At 42.1% G+C, this 19,241-nt stretch overlaps 1 protein-coding gene across 5 annotated transcripts in view; it reads right to left on the reverse strand.

The window, feature by feature from the left end:
- Positions 1-7,773: 7,773 nt before the first annotated feature.
- st3gal5 (ST3 beta-galactoside alpha-2,3-sialyltransferase 5) overlaps positions 7,774-19,241 on the reverse strand; it is a 43,600-nt gene continuing 32,132 nt past the window's right edge. For all 5 annotated transcript variants that reach the window (XM_077022516.1, XM_077022514.1, XM_077022512.1 and 2 more), the window contains 3 exons: positions 16,280-16,466; positions 15,989-16,147; positions 7,774-8,727 (listed from right to left, as the gene is read on the reverse strand). In XM_077022516.1, coding sequence (XP_076878631.1) covers positions 8,470-8,727; positions 15,989-16,147; positions 16,280-16,466 — 604 coding nt within the window. In that variant the 3' untranslated portion in view covers positions 7,774-8,469. The remainder of the gene's footprint in view (positions 8,728-15,988; positions 16,148-16,279; positions 16,467-19,241) is intronic.

Genomic DNA, 19,241 nt, shown 5'->3' on the forward strand with positions numbered 1-19,241 from the left:
CGTCATATGACTATAGTACAGTATTTGACGCCCTCTGTCGGAAAACTTTCGTACCTTTCGTAACTATCGATTAAACAGTGTATAGGGTTATCCATCCACCGAGTTTTTGCGCATTTTGAAAATGCGCATGAAAAAAGCTGGATGGAAAAAGACCAAAATTGAAAAAAAGGCCCAAATATCGCAAAAAGATTTTTACGCTAGGAGGAGGTGGAAAAGTTAGACTATCGCATCGCCAAAATTCGGAAGAACTGGATGGAAAAGGGTTTTTCGCATAAACGATGACGTATCATGCCTCAAGTCATGTGGTTCTGTACACGATCGCGATGTAAAAATGGCAAATGCATACAAAAACAGTTCTGGAAAGAGCAAAAATTGAATTTAACTTCTCCATGTATAGAAAAGAAAAAGAAAAAAATGTTTCGAAACCTCAACGTGCAAAAATGCGTAATTGCCAGATGGACGTAAAACCACTATTGTTTGGTGTCCTCTCACGTGATCTAAAGTTTATTCGCATAACTGTAATGAATGGAAACAAGGCTTAATTCGCATTTTTTTCTGCCGAAACTTGGAAATTGCGCATTATTTTTTCGAAAGGTCTGGATGGAAATCGCCGTTAAAAATAACGGTGTTATGTAACGGCGTCATTTTGTCAGTAACGGATAATATAATTAATTACTTTTCCTGTCGTTACAACGCCGTTGACGTTACTGGTCATTAAAAGCGGTGCGTTACTATATATTGATATACTAACAGTAATGCGAGCGGACCGCTGTCCAGGCTAGTGAGAAGTAACAGATCTCGATAGATCACGGTTCTCGGTGTAACACCTGTTTAACTTAACAAGTCAGTAAGCGATTGGCTAAGGCAGCGTTATGGTAGCCAATTAGAGCCAGTGTTTTTACACGCACGCCGAAGCACACGACACAAACGGAGAAGAGGCAGAAATGGCGAGTCAGGAGCAAGCCGAAGAAAAATTATCATTTTCAAGGTGGCGATATAAACATTATTTTAGAAAATACTTGAAGTTCCTGAATGTCTACCAGACTGAGTATTTGATTTATTTAATTAAGTATAGAGGTTTAATTGTTAAAGTTTACTTATTTTGTGAACAAACCAGTTGTCTCAGGTTGAGAGAATTTAATTTAATTTGATAGATGTAAATGCACTGTAGGCCTACTGTATATAGTGTAACTGTTTACTTTTGCTTCTTTTTTTTCCAATGATTTGGGATTTTAAAGGATTTTATCCTGCACTGGTGTGTTGATGTGCAATAAATATCAAAAGTTAAACACCTTTCTGATCTACTCATTTCAACTGACTGTGAAAACTGCTTTTTCAAAAAATCGTTATTCATTGGCACATAACTTTTTTTTTTACTGTAATGCAAATAGTTACTTTCCCTGGTAACGAGTTACTTTTATTATAGAGTAATTCAGTTACTAACTCAGTTACTTTTTTGAACAAGTAATGAGTAACTATAACTAATTACTTTTTTAAAGTAACGCCCCAACACTGTTCATATATATACATATTGTTCATATATATATGTATACATACATTACCATCAGCACACAGCCTCAGTATATATATATATATATATATATATATATATATATATATATATATATATATGCGTGTATATATAGTGTTGGGCCGTTCTCGGCGTTAACGGCGTTCGATAATGTGATACTCTTATCGGGCGATATAAAAATTATCGCCATTAATCTATTCTTAAATTTGGGTTGGGAGCTGAGTCAAAATAGGTAAACAAACTATGATGACTTTCACCTTGATAGTTTAGATCGAGTATATTAACCAAATTGCACAGTAGGGGCAAGAACGAGTTTTCAAACCAGAATTACAACCAGAGTTGCCAGGTTCGCGGTTTTCAAGCCAAATTGGGCTTGTTTGAAAATCCAGCCGCGGGTAAAAATTCTGGGGTCGCGGGGTACGTTTTTTTGGGCTACTTTTGAGTTGGGCTACCGCGGGAGTTATTAGTCAACGCTAAGAATCGATCGCGATATAATACTTAATTTATCTCCGTTTTACACACTCGCCAAGCCCCCGTCGACAGATTACACTCGCCGCCAGCCCCCCCCCCCCAACGACTTTGGCCTTTGGGTTAGTTTAGGCTTCTGAAGGGGCGGGTTTTACACTGACTTTGTGCGGGATATTTTTGTAGGACCTGTCAACCCTGATTACAACAACGAATCGCACGTGTGCTTACATGGATGCAGCCACAAAGTCGCCAGGTTTGCTTCATGGAAAATTCATTTTTAAGAAGCTTCCTAATGGATAAATTGACAAGACTAAAGTTGTTTGCATCTTATGCAATGCGGAATTAGTTTATTGTAGGAGTTCTACCAGTCTGAAGTACCATTTAAACACAAAGCACCCGTTTGCTAATGCTGCTGACCAGGGGCGAGGCTAGGGTATTTTTAGTGGTGCTAGAGCACCACCGTGAAGTTGCTCAGCACCCCCTGGCTCAACACATTTAAAAAATATTATATTATGCAAAAACCTTGCTCTGCACCTGCGCACTACTTTGGTATTGTGCCTCTGTGAGCACTGGGGGCTGGGCACCCCTAAAGACCAGATCCTAAAATCGCCCCTGCTGCTGACGCTGGGTCAAGCACTGATGCAGCCCAGGGGAAAAGTCGCCGCCGCCGAAAACAGATTAAATGTACTAAATGTTGGCTTACATTTCAAATCTCATGTTTAGCTGATTAAACATGTTATCAACCCCCTTTAATGTACAGTATGTAGGCTTACAAATTCATGGTTGACTGAATATGCCCTCTTAAAGTATGTAGGCATACAGTACTATTTTCATGTTTAACTGAATAAACCGTTGAACACGAGTAGCCTACATTTTATTGAGCATGTTTTTTTTCTTCAAGTATCAAAGTAGAACAGCTTCCTCAAGCAGTCATTGATGCATTTTGGAAACAGGAGATGAGCCCCTGGTCTAATGCACCCTCTGTATTAAGAAACCCTATCTCAAAAACTGACTTTTAGTCATTACTTGGGTAGCACGCATATTCTCAATGAGCCATTTTAATATAGATTAATCTAGATTCATTTCAAGATTTCAGTGAGAAAAAAAATTAATCTATGCCCACCCCTAATATATCAGTCCCACCAGGATTTCGCGGGCCTTTTTTGTGATTGTTGCGGGCTAAAATGTTTGATGTTGCGAGTGTTTTTCAAAAAAATTGCGATGGAAGTTGCGGTGTGTGAGTACATTCATATTGCAATAGGGAGTAAATGCTGTATGGTTTCCTCTATTTAGTAGTCCATTTTAATTACATATTTACCTATTTATTCAGGGTTGCCAACTTTTCAAGATCGCTTGGAGTGAGATTTGAACCTGGAGGGGGTGGTGAAAATTAATTGTTGACGGGGGGCGGGGTTAGCGAACGTAAGTTGTTACCGGGCGGCCTGTAAAATGGACACAAATTAAGTATTATATCGAGATCGATCGCCAGTGGTTGGCGCCAGAGCGAACTAGTAACTCATAGATATGGATCAGAGATAAATAAACTTTATCTCTGACTTTAAACTTTATCTCAGTTTAAAGTTTAAACTTATAAACTTTATAAACTATCTCAGACCCTCGCCGCTTGCGTGCGCTGCAGTGACTTCGCGGGCTACCGTTGCATTGTGGGGAATGTAGTGTTTGTGCGTGCAAAACACCATCGGGCGGCTGTGGCCTGGGGGCCGGTTCGAATAGTAATTAAATATCATCCAGGGGGCCATAGATAATCAATTCGCGGGTCGGATCTGGCCCGCGGGCCTTGACTTTGACATATGTGCTCTATGTGGTAGTAGTTTGGGCAGGAATGATCCCTCTCAAGATTTTGTATGCTCCGCCCCCTGAAACACAGGTGTTGGGACAGAGAATGCACAATAATCCCTCGAAGTGCAACAGCTCGGTGGCAGAAATGGACTTTCCGTCTCTTAAAAGACTATGAGAAATCACTTGGAGTGGATGGGCTGGTGCTAGAAATGTTAAACTTGTTGGAAATACATGTATGAACCCATCGTTGTGAAACAATAAAACACTGAAAACAAAAAAAAAAAAAACAGTTTATCATGTAGTTTATCATGTATTTCATGTAGTGTACCGGGATACTGCTTTTCCCAATCTTTTTGCCGTTATTTTCGTCGTTCGTGCTGCTTTCAGTCTGCTCCTCTTGAACGTATATACGGAAGTAAGGCGGGAGTTTGTCGACGTCACATCAAGACGACATCAGTGATTGGTCAAATTTGCGGGAAAGTTGTGGTGATTGGCTGAAGTTGCAACACCGCCCTGAATTCGCGGGGTTTGCTTGAAGTTGCAAATCGCAACATCGCGACTTTCTGGAGGGTCTGATATATATATGTCACGGTCACAGCTCCGGACCCCTCCTGGTGGGCGTGTCGTTATGTCGTCTACGTGCAGTTATGTCCATGTTTGTAGTTCCGTGGGTGTGGGTCGTTTGTGAGCGTGTTCGTAGTCTCACCTGTGCCTTGTCTCGTGATCACTGGGGAATGTGTTCAGTCAGAAAGAGTGATAGAATTCAGTCTCCAAACACAAGCAGCTACAACAAAAACCACCAGAAATAGAAGCTCGATTTGTCGCTAGTCGTTTTTAATGAAGAAAATGCCGCTAAGAGAATTAGGAAAATCTCCGGTTCAACTCTTTGCTTCGCTATTGAACTCTGTAGACGCTCAGTGTCCACACCATGTCCGCACTGTGGAGCTGCGGGACTGAGTGAGAGGAAAGCCGCGTCGTAACCAGTGATAAGCTGATTCTGAACAAAAGTTGAGCGCATTGTAGCGCATATTTAGTCAATGACATGTACATACAACAGTCTATGTTTGATCATTTATTTTTTGACATTTTAGGGGAAGCAGAGCTTCCCTTGCGGTTTTAGAGCAATCGCCACTGAGATATATATATATATCCGCGACTCGATATATATATATTGCCGCGCTGTGTGACGGTTCAACTGATGACGCTGAACGTTCACAGCACGCCTTTTGCTCTTGGCCACGCCTCTTTCCCCGCCCCCACACAGAGGGTAAAACCGGAGCAAAGAAAATAGAGAAGCGCAAAAAAAAATTATGAACGTAAAATGCGAGACGCAAAGAAAAGCAGTGACGCGCAAAGAAAAGAAAGAAACGCAAAAGGGAGAAAGTATTGCAAAAAAAAGCAGCAACATAAAATGTGAAACGCAAAGAAAAGAAAGAAACGCAAAAGAGGGAAAGTATTGCAGAAACAAAGTAGGAACGTAATATGCAAAATGCTAATCTTATATTTGCGATATTTTTTTTTTCTCGTCACCATTAAAGACCCTAATTTGACTCCATAGATCAGCCTCTGCTGAAAGTAACGAAAAGTAATCTAACTTAGTTACTTTTAAAAGCAAGTAGTCAGTAGTCGGATTACTGTTTTAAAGTAACTATGGCAACACTGTATATATATATATATATATATATATATATATATATATATATGAGTGTGTGTACATATATATATATATATATATATATATATATATATTATATATACACACACACACATAGGTAACCCAGGCTCAGAGTAAGTTAGAATGCTTCCATGCGATATAAACAGAGTACAGGAGCCGTATCTTCTGACTGTATAAGCTCTAATGGAGCCGTATCTTCTGACTGTATAAGCTCTAATGGAGCCGTATCTTCTGACTGTATAAGCTCTAATGGAGCCGTATCTTCTGACTGTATAAGCTCTAATGGAGCCGTATCTTCTGACTGTATATAGATGTCTCCTGCAGTGATGGGAATTTCGGCTCTTTTTAGGGGGGTGGCGAAATCTCTGTCGCCGAGTCGCCAGCATCGCGTCGCGTGGGGGCGTGTCCAACAGCGCCGGCATGCAGCACGTGACAGATATGCAAATCACGTTTTTTAAAGCAGCACGCAGTATTTATTTATTTTAATCTTTTGATGACAGGACACACGATTATAAAGGAGTGCGTGTAAAAACATAGTGTGTGTATAAAACACATATAGTATGTAAACCTAAAATGTTTATGTAATTTTAAAACTTTTTACTCCAGACTCTAAGATCAAACAGGAATAAAAAAAATCATAACCAATAACAGGGACACATCGTAAAGTGCGGGACATCCAGAGACAGCCACTATCAATCTCTCCTCCATTTTGCAATCGGAACAAATAATCAGTAGGAGCCAAAGTCAGAGGTGCGGGTTCGGAGGAGGAGGGTGCAAACATACTTTCTGATTGGTAGTCGCCGCCGCCCCCCCCCCCCCCCCCCCCCCCCCCCGCTCAACAGTTCGCCACCCCAGGTTGTCCCCCCCCCACTTATGAAATCAAAACTACGTCCATGCCGCTGGGTGTCGCTCACTCTCATTGAAAATGAATGACTTCCGGTCGCCATGTTGCTCTCGTCGCTTTCGGTGTGAACGCACAGTTAGAGGGGAACCGGCTCAGTCTTAGAGGGGAACCAGCTCTCGGCTCTTTGAACCGGTTCGTTCGCGACCGACACATCACTAGTCTCCTGACCAAGTACCGGCTCAGTGACCACAACCAGGCTATAGAGATGGGCAGGTATAAACAGCACTGGCTGCCCAGAGAGCAGCAACTGTGTGGTGAGTGTGAGAATGAATGAATGTTCAATTTATACAGCACCTTTCAAGATACCCAAGGTCGCTTTACAATTTTAAAACAGGTACGACCAATCACACACCGGCGAGAAGCGGCAGCCAATTGCGCACAGCGTACTCTCTACTGGGATCCACAGTCAACTGGGGGACTGAATGGGGTGCAGGGAGTTGCTGAGAGTTGCTCTCAGTGCTGAGAGGCTAACCACCAAGCCACCTGCCAAGAGCTGTGTGTATGTGTGTGGTTAGTGTGAGAGTAGTGTGTGTGTGTGTGTGTGTGTGAGAGAGAGTGGTGAGTGTGCATGTCTGTGTGTGTGGTTAGTGTGAGAGTAGTGTGTGTGAGAGAGAGTGGTGAGTGTGGATGTGTGTGTGTGTGGTGAGGTGGAGACTGCTGCACTTCCTCCTCAACTCCAAAATTTGACACAATATGAGAACATTTCACAAGACTGGTTATTTTTAACCAATATTTTTATTATTTACCTTTGCTGTCACTTATTTCATAATTGATGTTGCTCTTATTTTGTATCTATTGTTGTGATGCTTTGGCAATATTATTGCAAATTACAGTCATGCCAATAAAGCTTCTCAAATCTGAATCTATACACACACACACACACACACACATACATTCCAACAGGCTCAGTGTTTGCAAACACATTATCTTCAGTTTTGGACATGTTCAGAAGGAGGTTATAATCCATAACCCAGTTTATCATTACCTAGCAAGCATGGGTGAAATAATTGCAAAGAGACTGAGTATCATAGAGGCATGGCACAAAGGTCATGTTATCTGCATGTGTGCATTATAGCGCTGGACCCAAATATACAACTATTTGGATATTGATCCATCGGGTAGATATTGGTCTTTCATTTTGGTATTTACATACTTGTATATATTGGATAGTTTTTTTTTTTTGGGGGGGGGGGGGGGTGTTAAATGTACACTTTCAATGAAGGTAAACTTTATATCATTTTATTTTATTAAATATTTATAGTTTTAATTGCACTGCTAAAATGTTAAGCTCTCCCTTATAGCATCATGCTTCAGGAAGGGAGGATGCTAGAAGCTCGGCTATTTCATAACACCTTATATTAAGCTCTCACAAGACAAAGACCGCACGCTTGCAAACCGAGTGCCATTTCTTTATTTGTTTATCTGTCAAATGCTGTAAAGGTTCAACCAGTACAATGTCTGTGCAGTTCATTAGATTAGTCCATAACAGGCTGCACAATACTCTTTGAACAAAGACAGAAATGTTTGTGAAGAGGCACGAGACCCTCCCAGCGTACAACAAACCACTGAAACAGACAGAATGATTAATTGTAACAGCTCTTTATTCAGTCTTCAGTCTATAAATTAGGAACATGACATGATTTAAAGTACAATAACACATTCAGACAGAGCAAAGGAAGAAATCACTAATGGACATTTGAGTTCCTAAAATCAGTAACAATTTAAATGTGGTTAACATAAACAACACTTCTTTGGCAAATAAAGTATTCATTTCATTTAAATAATCTAAAAAAAAGTTAATTGCAGCAATGATAAACACTTTCTGGGATAAAAGGTCCAGTACAAATTACTTCAGTACATATACATTCATTACTTCAAAAACACTGTGTACAGTCATTTGGCTAAAAAATGTATAAGAGTATTATGCTAAGAGAGCGGTGATCTTACTCAAATTTTCCAATTTTCTCAGTTTGCAGCTGAAATCATGATTGCATTTCTGCAGCTCAACTTGCCTTCATACTTTCAAAATAATGTTAGCAGTGGTAATACTGTTCAAGTAGTCTTGTTCAAGCACAGGGCTTCAATAGTGCATTAGCTTGAGCAGAAAGTGCATAGTACCCCACCTGTAAGATCAGAAATGGTGTCCGCTGCGACCAGTTTCTGCAGGAAGTCTTTCTCACGGTCCACATTGTGCATGGTCTGCTTTAACATGGCTGTCATGGGTACATCATCATAATAATGTAAGGGGGCATCCTGCTGGTCGAGATTGTATCCAAACCCTGCCAAGCTGACTTCATCACACAAATAGGTTGCCAAGTTGAGAGCAGATATCCCTAAGGTAGGAATATTCTAAACATGAACAGGAAAAAAGAATCAAAATTCAGTTAGTAAACCAGAGCTTAAGACACACCTACCAAGAAGTGTAATCTTTGGAAAATAATATAGAATTTAGGGAAACTGTAGGCCCCCCATACTCAAATAGCCATCTGTTTCTGGCCCGCGAGCTGTTATGAAAAGTGTATTTTTTTTTTTTGGAATTTTTTTTCAGTCGCGCTACGCGCTGCCCTTATTTTGGTAGTAGACGGCCAAATGCGTTCGCCACCCCCCGTAACTGGCCCCTTCAGTGATTGAAAAAATACAATGTGGCCCGTCATCATTTCTATTTGAGTACCCCTGCTGTAGGCATTTAAACTGACTTTTGTATGTCTCGTAATATAGCATGCCTCATTATTATTTTGGTGAACTATGATTCTTCAATGAAGGCACAGGAACTTCAAGATTATTGTACAAATACATTAATACATACTTCATACATACTTTACTTTTGTGTTGGAATAGGCTACCCAATGTCAGCCCTCTTATCATTTAAAGTTATTACAGTTTAGCGCGTTTCGGGAAGTCGTGCTTTCTGTTTGTTTTTCAATATTTTCATTCATTATTCTTTTCTTCGTTTATTGTTCTGCTGTGATATCATAGTGAAATCCATGATGATTTATTTTAAACCTTTTTTTTAAAAAAAGGTAAATGCCTGTCACATAGGGCAACGCCCCCTCTCGTAGCTGTCACTCTGGGTTCCCTCATGTCTGTGTTCCCTGCCTGTTTGTCCCGCCCTGCTCGTTTATTTTGATGATTCCTCGTTTGTTACCACGCCCCTGTGTCATTGTCATCACCTGTCCCTAGTTTGGTTCTATGTATATAAGTCCCGTCATTCGCCAGTCGTGTCATCCGTGATTTTGTCTATCCATTTGTTCATGCTGTCGGTTTGTGCTTGCTGTTCGCTGTTTTCTTCTTGCTCGTGAGTTTGTCTGTGTTCCCCGTCGTGTTCAGTATGCCTGTGTACCTTTGTTATTCGGACTGCCCTCCTGTGATCGACCCTGCCTGGCTTTCTGACGATGAGTGTGGTATTCCCTTTAATAAATCTCGCTCCTCTCAGCGATTGTGTCCGTCTCCTCGCTCCGTAGCGCGAGCTACGTTACAATGCCATAGCCATTCATAAGATCTTTCGCTTCGTTTTGTTGTTCAACTTGTAATAAACGTGTTTACAAACACCTTTGTGTCAATTTTATTTTGTAGCCTTTGCACTGCAAAATTAATGTTGTCGCTGAAGTTGAACATTATACTTCGGTTGACAATGAGCAAGATTCCCGACGCACAACAAGCAGGCTTATTCTATTAGCGTGAATAACATTGTAACACATCGTCCTGCCCCCCTGTCAATGATTTTCGTTTTTCTGTTTTAATGGGTTTTCCTTTCTCCGTCTAGATCCACCCCCTTTTTGTAAGTGCATCAACTGTGTCTCGTTTTCCTCATTTCAATCTTCTATTTAAATCCTTAGTTTGGATACCGTCTTTACTGGTCGTTGTTTGTGTTTGGCATAAGTTAAGGTTTCTTAGAATTTGCCTTTTCGTGTCTTGGTTCTACTCGTCGTGATTGTGTCAAGTTTAATTCATTGTGTCGGTTGTTTTCTTGTTCGGTTATGTTTAATTTTTAAACTCTGAGTATTTTGTTTCTTTTACATCCTTATGCTTTCTTTAAGTCATCGCGTGTATTATTCTTTAGTCTTTAGTCTGCCTTTGTTCAGAATAGGTATCTTTGTTATTGTGCGCTTGTGATTCCTGTAACCACTTTGTATACAAGATGCCCCGTCGATCTCATCGTCGTGCTTCCAGATTGTCTGTCAGTTGTGCGTCTCCAAGTTTGTCTGTTGGATGTGTATCACTGAATTCTACCCCCATTAATGTGGAATGTTTAAATAAAACCCCTGACTCCTTGCATGAGTGTCCGCTTCCGGTTACCAACAAATTTAGATCGTTACAGAACGACCAGCCATTTAAAAGGACACAGCAAGAGTTTAATTTTGGGTTTAGTGGAACTCTCTGTAGTAGGAATGCCGTGGAGTTATCCGCTGTGTATGACCCACCTGAGGTTTTTGATGGGGAGGGTTCTGCTGAGGACTTTATTTTTCAGAGTAGATAGTTTTTTCGATTTTTTTTTAGTTTTCCTCCTCCTGAACATATAAAGATTTGGTTTATTTGCCAGTTTCTTACCGGAAAAGCATCAGTTTGGGCTAATAAAACTCTCTCAACTAAGTTGGACGAAAAGGGAGTCGGAATTTCGTTAGAGGAGTTTTTTATTTTAATCGCAAAGCGTTTTCCCCTCCTCTCCAGTTGTAGTAAGAGGGATTAGAAAAACGATCAGTCATGGCTCATGTGGATGACCCCCTCAGTCATGTTGGGCAAGCTATGAGTTTGCGATGGAAGATAGAGGCTGTTTTCCTACCCACTCCCTCACTAGCTCTAGCCCTCTCTCAGGAACAGGCCCAGTCCGTAACATGCAAGACCCAGCAATACGAGTCTGTTGTGCCGGTTGTTGCACCTATCTTGGAGACTATCAAGTCTGTGGTCCAACCTACCCCAGATGCTGTTGAATTTGTTGCCCAGCCCTGTCTAGAAACTACTAAGCCTGCTATTCAGTCCGTCTCCAAGGCTGTTAAGCCTGTTGTTCAATCTGTCCCTGTATCTGCTGAGTTTGTTGTTCAGTCTACCATTGAGACTGCTGAGTGCGTTGTTCAGCATACTCCAGTGATAACTAAGCCAGTTGTCCTGTCCACTCTAGAGGCTACCTCGTCTGCCATTAAATGCTCCCTAGAGGCCTGTACGGCTGCGAGGGTTCTTTGTGATACCCCTTTAGTCACAGTGACGTGTGACGAAGTTGATTGTGCAGCTGAACCTCGTGGTGCCCTTCTGACTAAGTCACCGAAGTATGCGACCTTGCCTAACCTAGGGACAGCACTGCCTGTTCGATCAACTGCAGAACCTGTTCTACACGCTGTCCAGTTAGATTCAGAGATTTTTACGCCGATTATGCTGCTTGGGTCTGAGTCAGCGCCACCCGATGCCGCTGTCTCAACGACTGTGGCTCAGCTGGACACAACCGTGTCTACGGCTGAAGTGCTGTTCGACACGGCCGTCTATACAGCTGCCGCATTGCACAGCATCGTGGTCCCATCGGCCGTAACGCCTTTGGATGTTGCCGCATTCCCTTCGATTGCTGCCCTCTTCAACAATGTCTCTTCCTCTGTTCCATCAACCGCTGCCCCTCTCGACATCGTCTTCACCGCGGTCCCTTCGGCCACTGCTCCCTTCGATGACTATGTTTCTGCCGCTGTCAAATCAATGGCTACTCCCCTCGACGACGTCACCATCGGGGTTCCATTGGTCGCTGCCCCCCTCGACACCATCGCAGTCCCTTTAGCCGTTGCTCCCTTTGACAATGTGGCCTTCGCTGCCCCTACGGCTGCGACGGTCCCTGGCGGTGACGCCCCTATGGCTGCGATGGTCCCTGGCGACGATGCCCCTACGGCTGCGACGCTCCCTGGCGGTGACGCCCCTACGGCTGCGACGGTCCCTGGCGTCTATGTCCTTATGGTCACGACGCCCTCTGGCATCTGCAAAGTGGAGTTGCCTGCTTCCTGGACCCTGAACGGATCGCTCTTGTCTTCTGCTTCTGTGACTTTAGAACAGTTATCTAACCCTGTTGAGCAAAAGCACCCGATCACTGATTTGGGTCTGTCGTTCCAGGACAGTTCTTTAGACTCACAGACCCAGGACCCGACTGCTTTAGAGACTCCACAGGCAGCTTTATAAAAGTTATTGTCTGCATTTCTTGAATGTATGAAGTCTGAAACCATGCCAATGTTTTTGTCACCATTTCCTGGTTTTGTGTACATCCCAGTTCCTGTTGAGTTATCTCTTGTAGTAGATGTGTCTGGGTTTGCTCCTGCTCGGATGTCAATTCCGCGTGTGGTCTTTCATTGTGTCCCTGTACATATGTCTGTCATCCTTGGTGTTATTATTTCTGTATTGACCTCGTCTTCTGTTTCTGGTTGTTCTTTTGGTTCTCCATCTGTGTCTGTACCTGTAGGTTGTCCTGTTCCCTCTGAACCAGTCTCAGCATCTCCGTTAGCCTCTTGTGTTGCACCCGCCCCGTTGGTTTCCCCGTCTTTGGTGTCTTCAGTTTGTTCTAGTCCTAGTCCTATCCATTGTTTGGATACACGATGTCTCACTTCCCCTATTGCAGGGATGTCAAAGTCAAATACACCGAGGGCCAAAAAACCAAATTTGCTACAAGCCGAGGGCCGGACTGGTTCAATGTTTATTAAAACATATTGAAATGATTGCACATAGCCTATTGAACCAAGACCTAACACAGTGTTTATTATTTAATGCTTAAATGAATAAAGCAATACTTTCTTATGGATCTGTCAGTAATTTCAAGTGAAAACATTTTTCAACAAGCAAACAGATAAAAACAAACTTCCTTCAAAGAAAACATGTCCTGTACATTAAATGAATAAAGTAATAAAGGTTTGAAAAGTGCTGGAATTTAGGCTAAAGTACTTGAAAATGCTTGAAATTGTAATTACTTCATTTCACAACAAATATCTGTCTGACTGAACAGTTCTCTTGTATTACGTTAACAAATACGAGCCTCTTGTAATTCCAGGACGAAACATGAGAGAACGTGAAGATGTTAAGATTGGGTGTTTTGAAAATAAACAACCATTAAATAATGTGAATAAAAAGCGAATTATTTCGAATCATTTCGAGTATATGTATAATATTTAACTTAATTAAGTTTATTGTGCTGGGAAATATTGAAATGGACCTTGAAAGTGACGTACAAGTGCTTGAATTCCACCTTGTAAAGGTGTATGAACCCTGCAAACATGACTTTGTTCATTGCGCTGAGGCGCGGCGCGCGCAAAGTGCACGAGAGGTGCACGACCTCGTGAATAGACAGCGTGCGACGCACTTGCGCACGGGCGGAGCCACTGCGATTACGTCATTTTCGCCGCGCTGACCCTCGCCGCTTGTGCGCGCTGCAGTGACTTCGCGGGCTACCGTTGCATTGTGGGGAATGTAGTGTTTGTGCGTGCAAAACACCAGCGGGCGGCTGTGGCCTGCGGGCCGGTTCTAATAGTAATTAAATATCATCCAGGGGGCCATAGATAATAAATTCACGGGCTGGATCTGGCCCGCGGGCCTTGACTTTGACATATGTGCCCTATTGGGTTTGAGTCTAGGTCTAGCCAGTTATCTTCCCCGGGGTCGTGTATTCCTGTTTCCCCTAGTCTTGAATCCTTAACCCCGGTGGAAATAGGTTGTGGTTTCATCCCTTGGTTAGGTTCCGGTTCAGGCTCCTCTCGGTCCCCTTTATCGTCGCAGGCTTGTTCTGATTCTCGTCCCGGGTTCTCGTCTGCGTTTCCCTCTGTTCTTTCAGAGATGGATTTTGTTCCGCAGTCCAGGTTCTGTTTTTCTGTGCCTAATTCGGCTATAGGTTCTCCCGTTCCTGGGTCGTGTTCAGGATCCCAGGTCCGAGTCTGTTGATGTGTGAGGGGGGTTATGTAACACATTATCCTGCCCCCCTGTCAATGATTTTCGTTTTTCTGTTTTAATGGGTTTTCCTTTCTCCATCTAGATCCGCCCCCCTAAGTGCATCACCTGTGTCTCGTTTTCCTCATTTCAATCTTCTATTTAATTTTTAGTTTGGATACAGGGCGGCACGGTGGTGTGGTGGTTAGCACTGTCGCCTCACAGCAAGGCGGTCTGGGTTCGATTCTCGGTCTGGGCTGCTCTGTGTGGAGTTTGCATGTTCTCCCTGTGCCTGCGTGGGTTTCCTCTGGGTACTCCGGTTTCCTCCCACAGTCCAAAGACATGCGTGTTAGGTTGATTGATCACTCTAAATTGCCCGTAGGTGTGAGTGCGTGCATGTGTGTTGGCCATGCGGTGGACTGGCGACCTGCCCATGGTGTACCCTGCCTTCGCCCGGAGATGCTGGGATTGGCTCCAGCCCCCCCGTGACCCCGACTAGCGGGATTAAGCGGTTCAGATAATGGATGGATGGATAGTTTGGATACCGTCTTTGCTGGTCGTTGTTTGTGTTTGGCGTAAGTTAAGGTTTCTTAGAATTTCCAGTCCCTAGCCGATTGTTGTCTTGGTTGTTCCGGGTGTTTTTGTTTGTAATGTTTTGTCCTTTAACTGTAAGCTGTTCTGTTCTAGTCATCAGGTGTGTGTCGAAACGTATAGCAGGTTAGTCCGTTTGGTTGGTTCACTGCGCGGTAGTTGTATGTCATGAGACTACGTTTGTTGGATTGTTTGCCTTTTCGTGTCTTGGTTCTACTCGTCGTGATTGTGTCAAGTTTAATTCATTGTGTCGGTTGTTTTCTTGTTCGGTTATGTTTCATTCCTAAACCCTGAGTATTTTGTTTATTTTACATCCTTATCCGTTCTTTAAGTCATTGCGTGTATTATTCATTAGTCTTTAGTCTGCCTTTGTTCAGAATAGGTATCTTTGTTATTGTGCGCTTGTGATTCCTGTAACCACTTTGTATACAAGATGCCCCGTCGATCTCATCTTCGTGCTTCCAGATTGTCTGTCATTGTCTGTGATTGACTCCTTGCATATGTGTCCGCTTCCGGTTACCAACGACTTTAGATCGTTACAAACATGAAATGTTTAAAATTAATACAGACATGTAGAAAAAAAAGACAAGCTATAACCTAGATTTAAATACTAATATCCTAATAATAAAAATAGAATAATAATAGAATAATAAATAATATAATAATATGCCAATTAGGCACATTTGTAGCAGCAGGGTATTTTAATTTTCATCCATGACTCTAATTCATATTCTAATTCAAGTTATATACCTGATTTGATCGTTTTCCTTACAATCCCTGTCAAAATTTTAGGTGAAGGAGACCTAAAGAAGGTCAGTGCATGTTTGTGGAAAAACAAAAGAGTGGGCGTGGCATTGCGATGGTTACCATCCATCGCGATGGTGGGTCATAAATGATGATGATAGGTCATAAATTACATCGGCACAAGCCTACTGAGAGTGCATTTGTGCACGCATGTGTCTGACGGATAAATAACAGCATAACACTACAGTATAGATATCACATTTAGTAAACTATACTCATTAAACTGGTTTGAAGAGTTATGAAAGTAGACACGGGCAGTAATGTGTACACCATAGAGTGAGAGAGAGAGAGAGAGAGAGAGAGAGAGAGAGAGAGAGAGAGAGAGAGAGAGAGAGAGTACCTGATCCCAACCCCAAAGTCGCTGTTTAGGTGTGGGGAAGTCAAGTAAATCCAAGGCTGCCTCCCTTATGATCTCTGGATTTAACATACGGAAGTTGGAAAGAGGGACAGGAATACTGCCTGGCACCTTCTGCCAGAAAAACAGCTTGTCCCAGAGTGACTGAAAAACACAGAAAATACTGCTGTTGAAAATCCACAATTTTCAATAGAAACAAGAAGAAATAATCTTATATAAACAATAAATAACTATTTATTTGAAAGAACAAATATAGTTAAGTGGACTCTCACTTACAACTTTTGTTCCTGTCATCATAGCATGAAGCCAGTTGAAGTCCACAGATTTATACATTACAGCCACAAACTGTATCTGAGGATCCATGTCTTCCCAAACCTTTGGGCTGCCTTCAGGATAGCTCAACCTGAAGGTGGTGCGATTTCCTACGTCTCTACTGTAATCTCTCACCGGACCACTGTTCAATCTGCCAAGTGACAAGGAGATATTGTACTCAACATCTGAAACATAACATCTTTCTCCACCCAGTCTAACTAGTCCTCCTGTAACAACCTGCCTGCAAACTTATCACACCTAACCAAGACAGTCTCACCTCCTTAGCACCTTTTGAGACTCTCCAACAATCATCACCATCACTGAGTATCGGGTTAGCCAGGTTCTCAGAAAACAGAAGACTGGGAAAATGGAGGCCTGGATGTTTCACCTGCGAGTCAGGCACTGCGCTGATCCTCACTGATCTTGTCAACCTATCACTGAACCTATCACTGGCTCTATAGTGTGGCGTGCATGTTTAGTTCAAGAACAAAAGTAGCCAAAACCTATACTCAAATAAGGTTTTGCTTCAAAACAATACTATTAATACATGTATTCAAATAGAAGTAGTAATTTATATAATTTCTTAAGTAAAACTAAAGTAAAAAGTAAAAATACTGAGTTACTTCATCTAATTTTATAATAAAATTCATTAATTCATGAACAGAACCAATTAATCCCGCTAGTGGGTGTCAACTGGGGGCAGGGCCGGCGCCAGGGCATATATAGTGGGGGGGCATCAGAAAATTTCGGGGTGGCGAATGTAAGTTGTTGACGAGGGGGGGAGGGATCGATCGATTGCCAGTGGTTGGCCCCACAGTGAACTAGTAACTCATTGAATCATAAATATAGATCAGAGGTAAATAAACCCTGAACCCTGAATAATTGGGTCTTATTATTAAGGGGGTGGGACGCTTCGCCTGAGGGGGTACACCGTGGGCAGGTCGCCAGTCCAACACATGGCCAACACACACGCAAACACTCACACCTACAGGCAATTTAGAGTGATCAATCAACCTACTATGCATGTCTGTGGGAGGAAACCAGAGTACCCAGAAAAAACCCACACAGGCGCAGGGAGAACATGCAAACTCCACACAGAGAAGCCCAGACTGAGAATCGAGCCCAGACTGCCTTGCTGTGAAGCGACAGTGCTAAGCACCACACCCACAATGCCGCCATTTCATAATAAAATAAAACTGCAAAATCACAGCCATGTTTAGACACATCAAACGTTGAAAACATAACTTAAATGAACATAAACATTAAACACCGTACTTCTAAAAAAAAAAAAACATGCACCTCTAAAAAATATCATTGTTAAAAACAATTCTGAAAGAGAGAGAGAGAGAGAGACATAATAATATGTAGTGAATCACAAAATTTAAAGGAGAAACAGAATGTTTTGGACAGAGGTCCTTCATTAACTGTGCAAAGAAAGTATATGATGTATGTGTGTGTGTGTGTGTGTGTGTGTGTGCGTGCATGTGTGTGTGTACATATATGTGTATACACCATGGGTTAAAGCAAGAAATTTTCATTTGACTGAAAATTTTTCCTGGCAAAAGACAATGCCAGCAATTACTGAAAATGTGGTGTAGTTGGGACGCGGCCTCTTTTGCCTAATTCCACATATTAAACACATTTACAAAGTATACTTATCTATCTGGGGGTCCTCTTCCAGAAAATTATTTAAAGATCAAGTCAAATTTAGTGAATCTTGGTGAGTTTTAAAAGGTATGACGGAGATAAAAAAAAACAAACTATGAGAAACTATGTTCACAACTGTTCACACTGTCTTCTAACTGCTTCCAAGTAAACTAACTTGACTTCTATACTGTTTTGGTGATCTCATGCTCAATAAGGTACTTCATTAGACTGTAAAAGATAACAGTTCTGTATCAGTAACAATTTACTGTCTCATTTGGGCATGTTGCTCATTCTTTTTATAAAGACTTCAGAACTGGGGAGTTTTCAGGATTACGCGAATAATGTCCTGTACGCAGTTATCCTATCCTGACGCTGTCCTCCTCGGTCCCAAGCCGCATAACCGTGTATTCTTCCGCCGCGCACACCAAACACCAAGTTCCGTTTAGACGCACGGATCAACGTTAAACTTAATTAAGTTAAATATTTATACATATACTCGAAATGATTCGAAATAATTCGCTTTTAATCACATTATTTAATGGTGGTTTATTTCCAAAACGCCCAATCTTAACGTCTTCACGTTCTCTCATGTTTCGTCCTGGAATTACAAGAGGCTCGTATTTGTTAACGTAAAGAGAACTGTTCAGTCAGACAGATATTTGTTGTGAAACTAAGTAGTTACAATTTCAAGCATTTCAAGTAGGCTACTTAGCCTAAATTCCAGCACTTTTCACACGTGAAACACAAAGCAACATTAAAATTCATCAGGTAAATGTTCATTCCCCTGTTTTGCGGGGTATTTCTTTATACTACCAAAGAATGACGCGCCAAATAGCCTCCAGAGTTCGCGCAGGTTTGCGGGAGGTTAATGGAGTCGCGCGCTACGGTCAGGCAGGAGGGGGAGGTCACTTTTCTAGTTATGTCCGAAAATCAGAAGGTGCACCCGCAAGTCAATCAAACGACACCGCCGTCATCCATCCAGCGCTGATGAGCGCCAGTAAGAATCATATTTCGACCACAAAACAGATAGCACACGCGTGTGTGGTTTATTATTATTTGACGGATTTTTTCCCCCCAAAAATCAAATGACGGAAATCCGTCGTAGTGACGGAGAACTTTAACCCATGGTATACACACACATGCACGCACACACACACACACACACACACACACACACACACACACACACACACACACACACACACACACACACACAAAAAAAAACATATTTTACATTTATAAATCAATACCTGTTTATATGTATGCTAATCATTGTTTT

The sequence above is a fragment of the Brachyhypopomus gauderio genome, chromosome 11, assembly GCF_052324685.1.
Source record: "Brachyhypopomus gauderio isolate BG-103 chromosome 11, BGAUD_0.2, whole genome shotgun sequence".
Taxonomy (NCBI): Eukaryota; Metazoa; Chordata; class Actinopteri; order Gymnotiformes; family Hypopomidae; genus Brachyhypopomus; species Brachyhypopomus gauderio.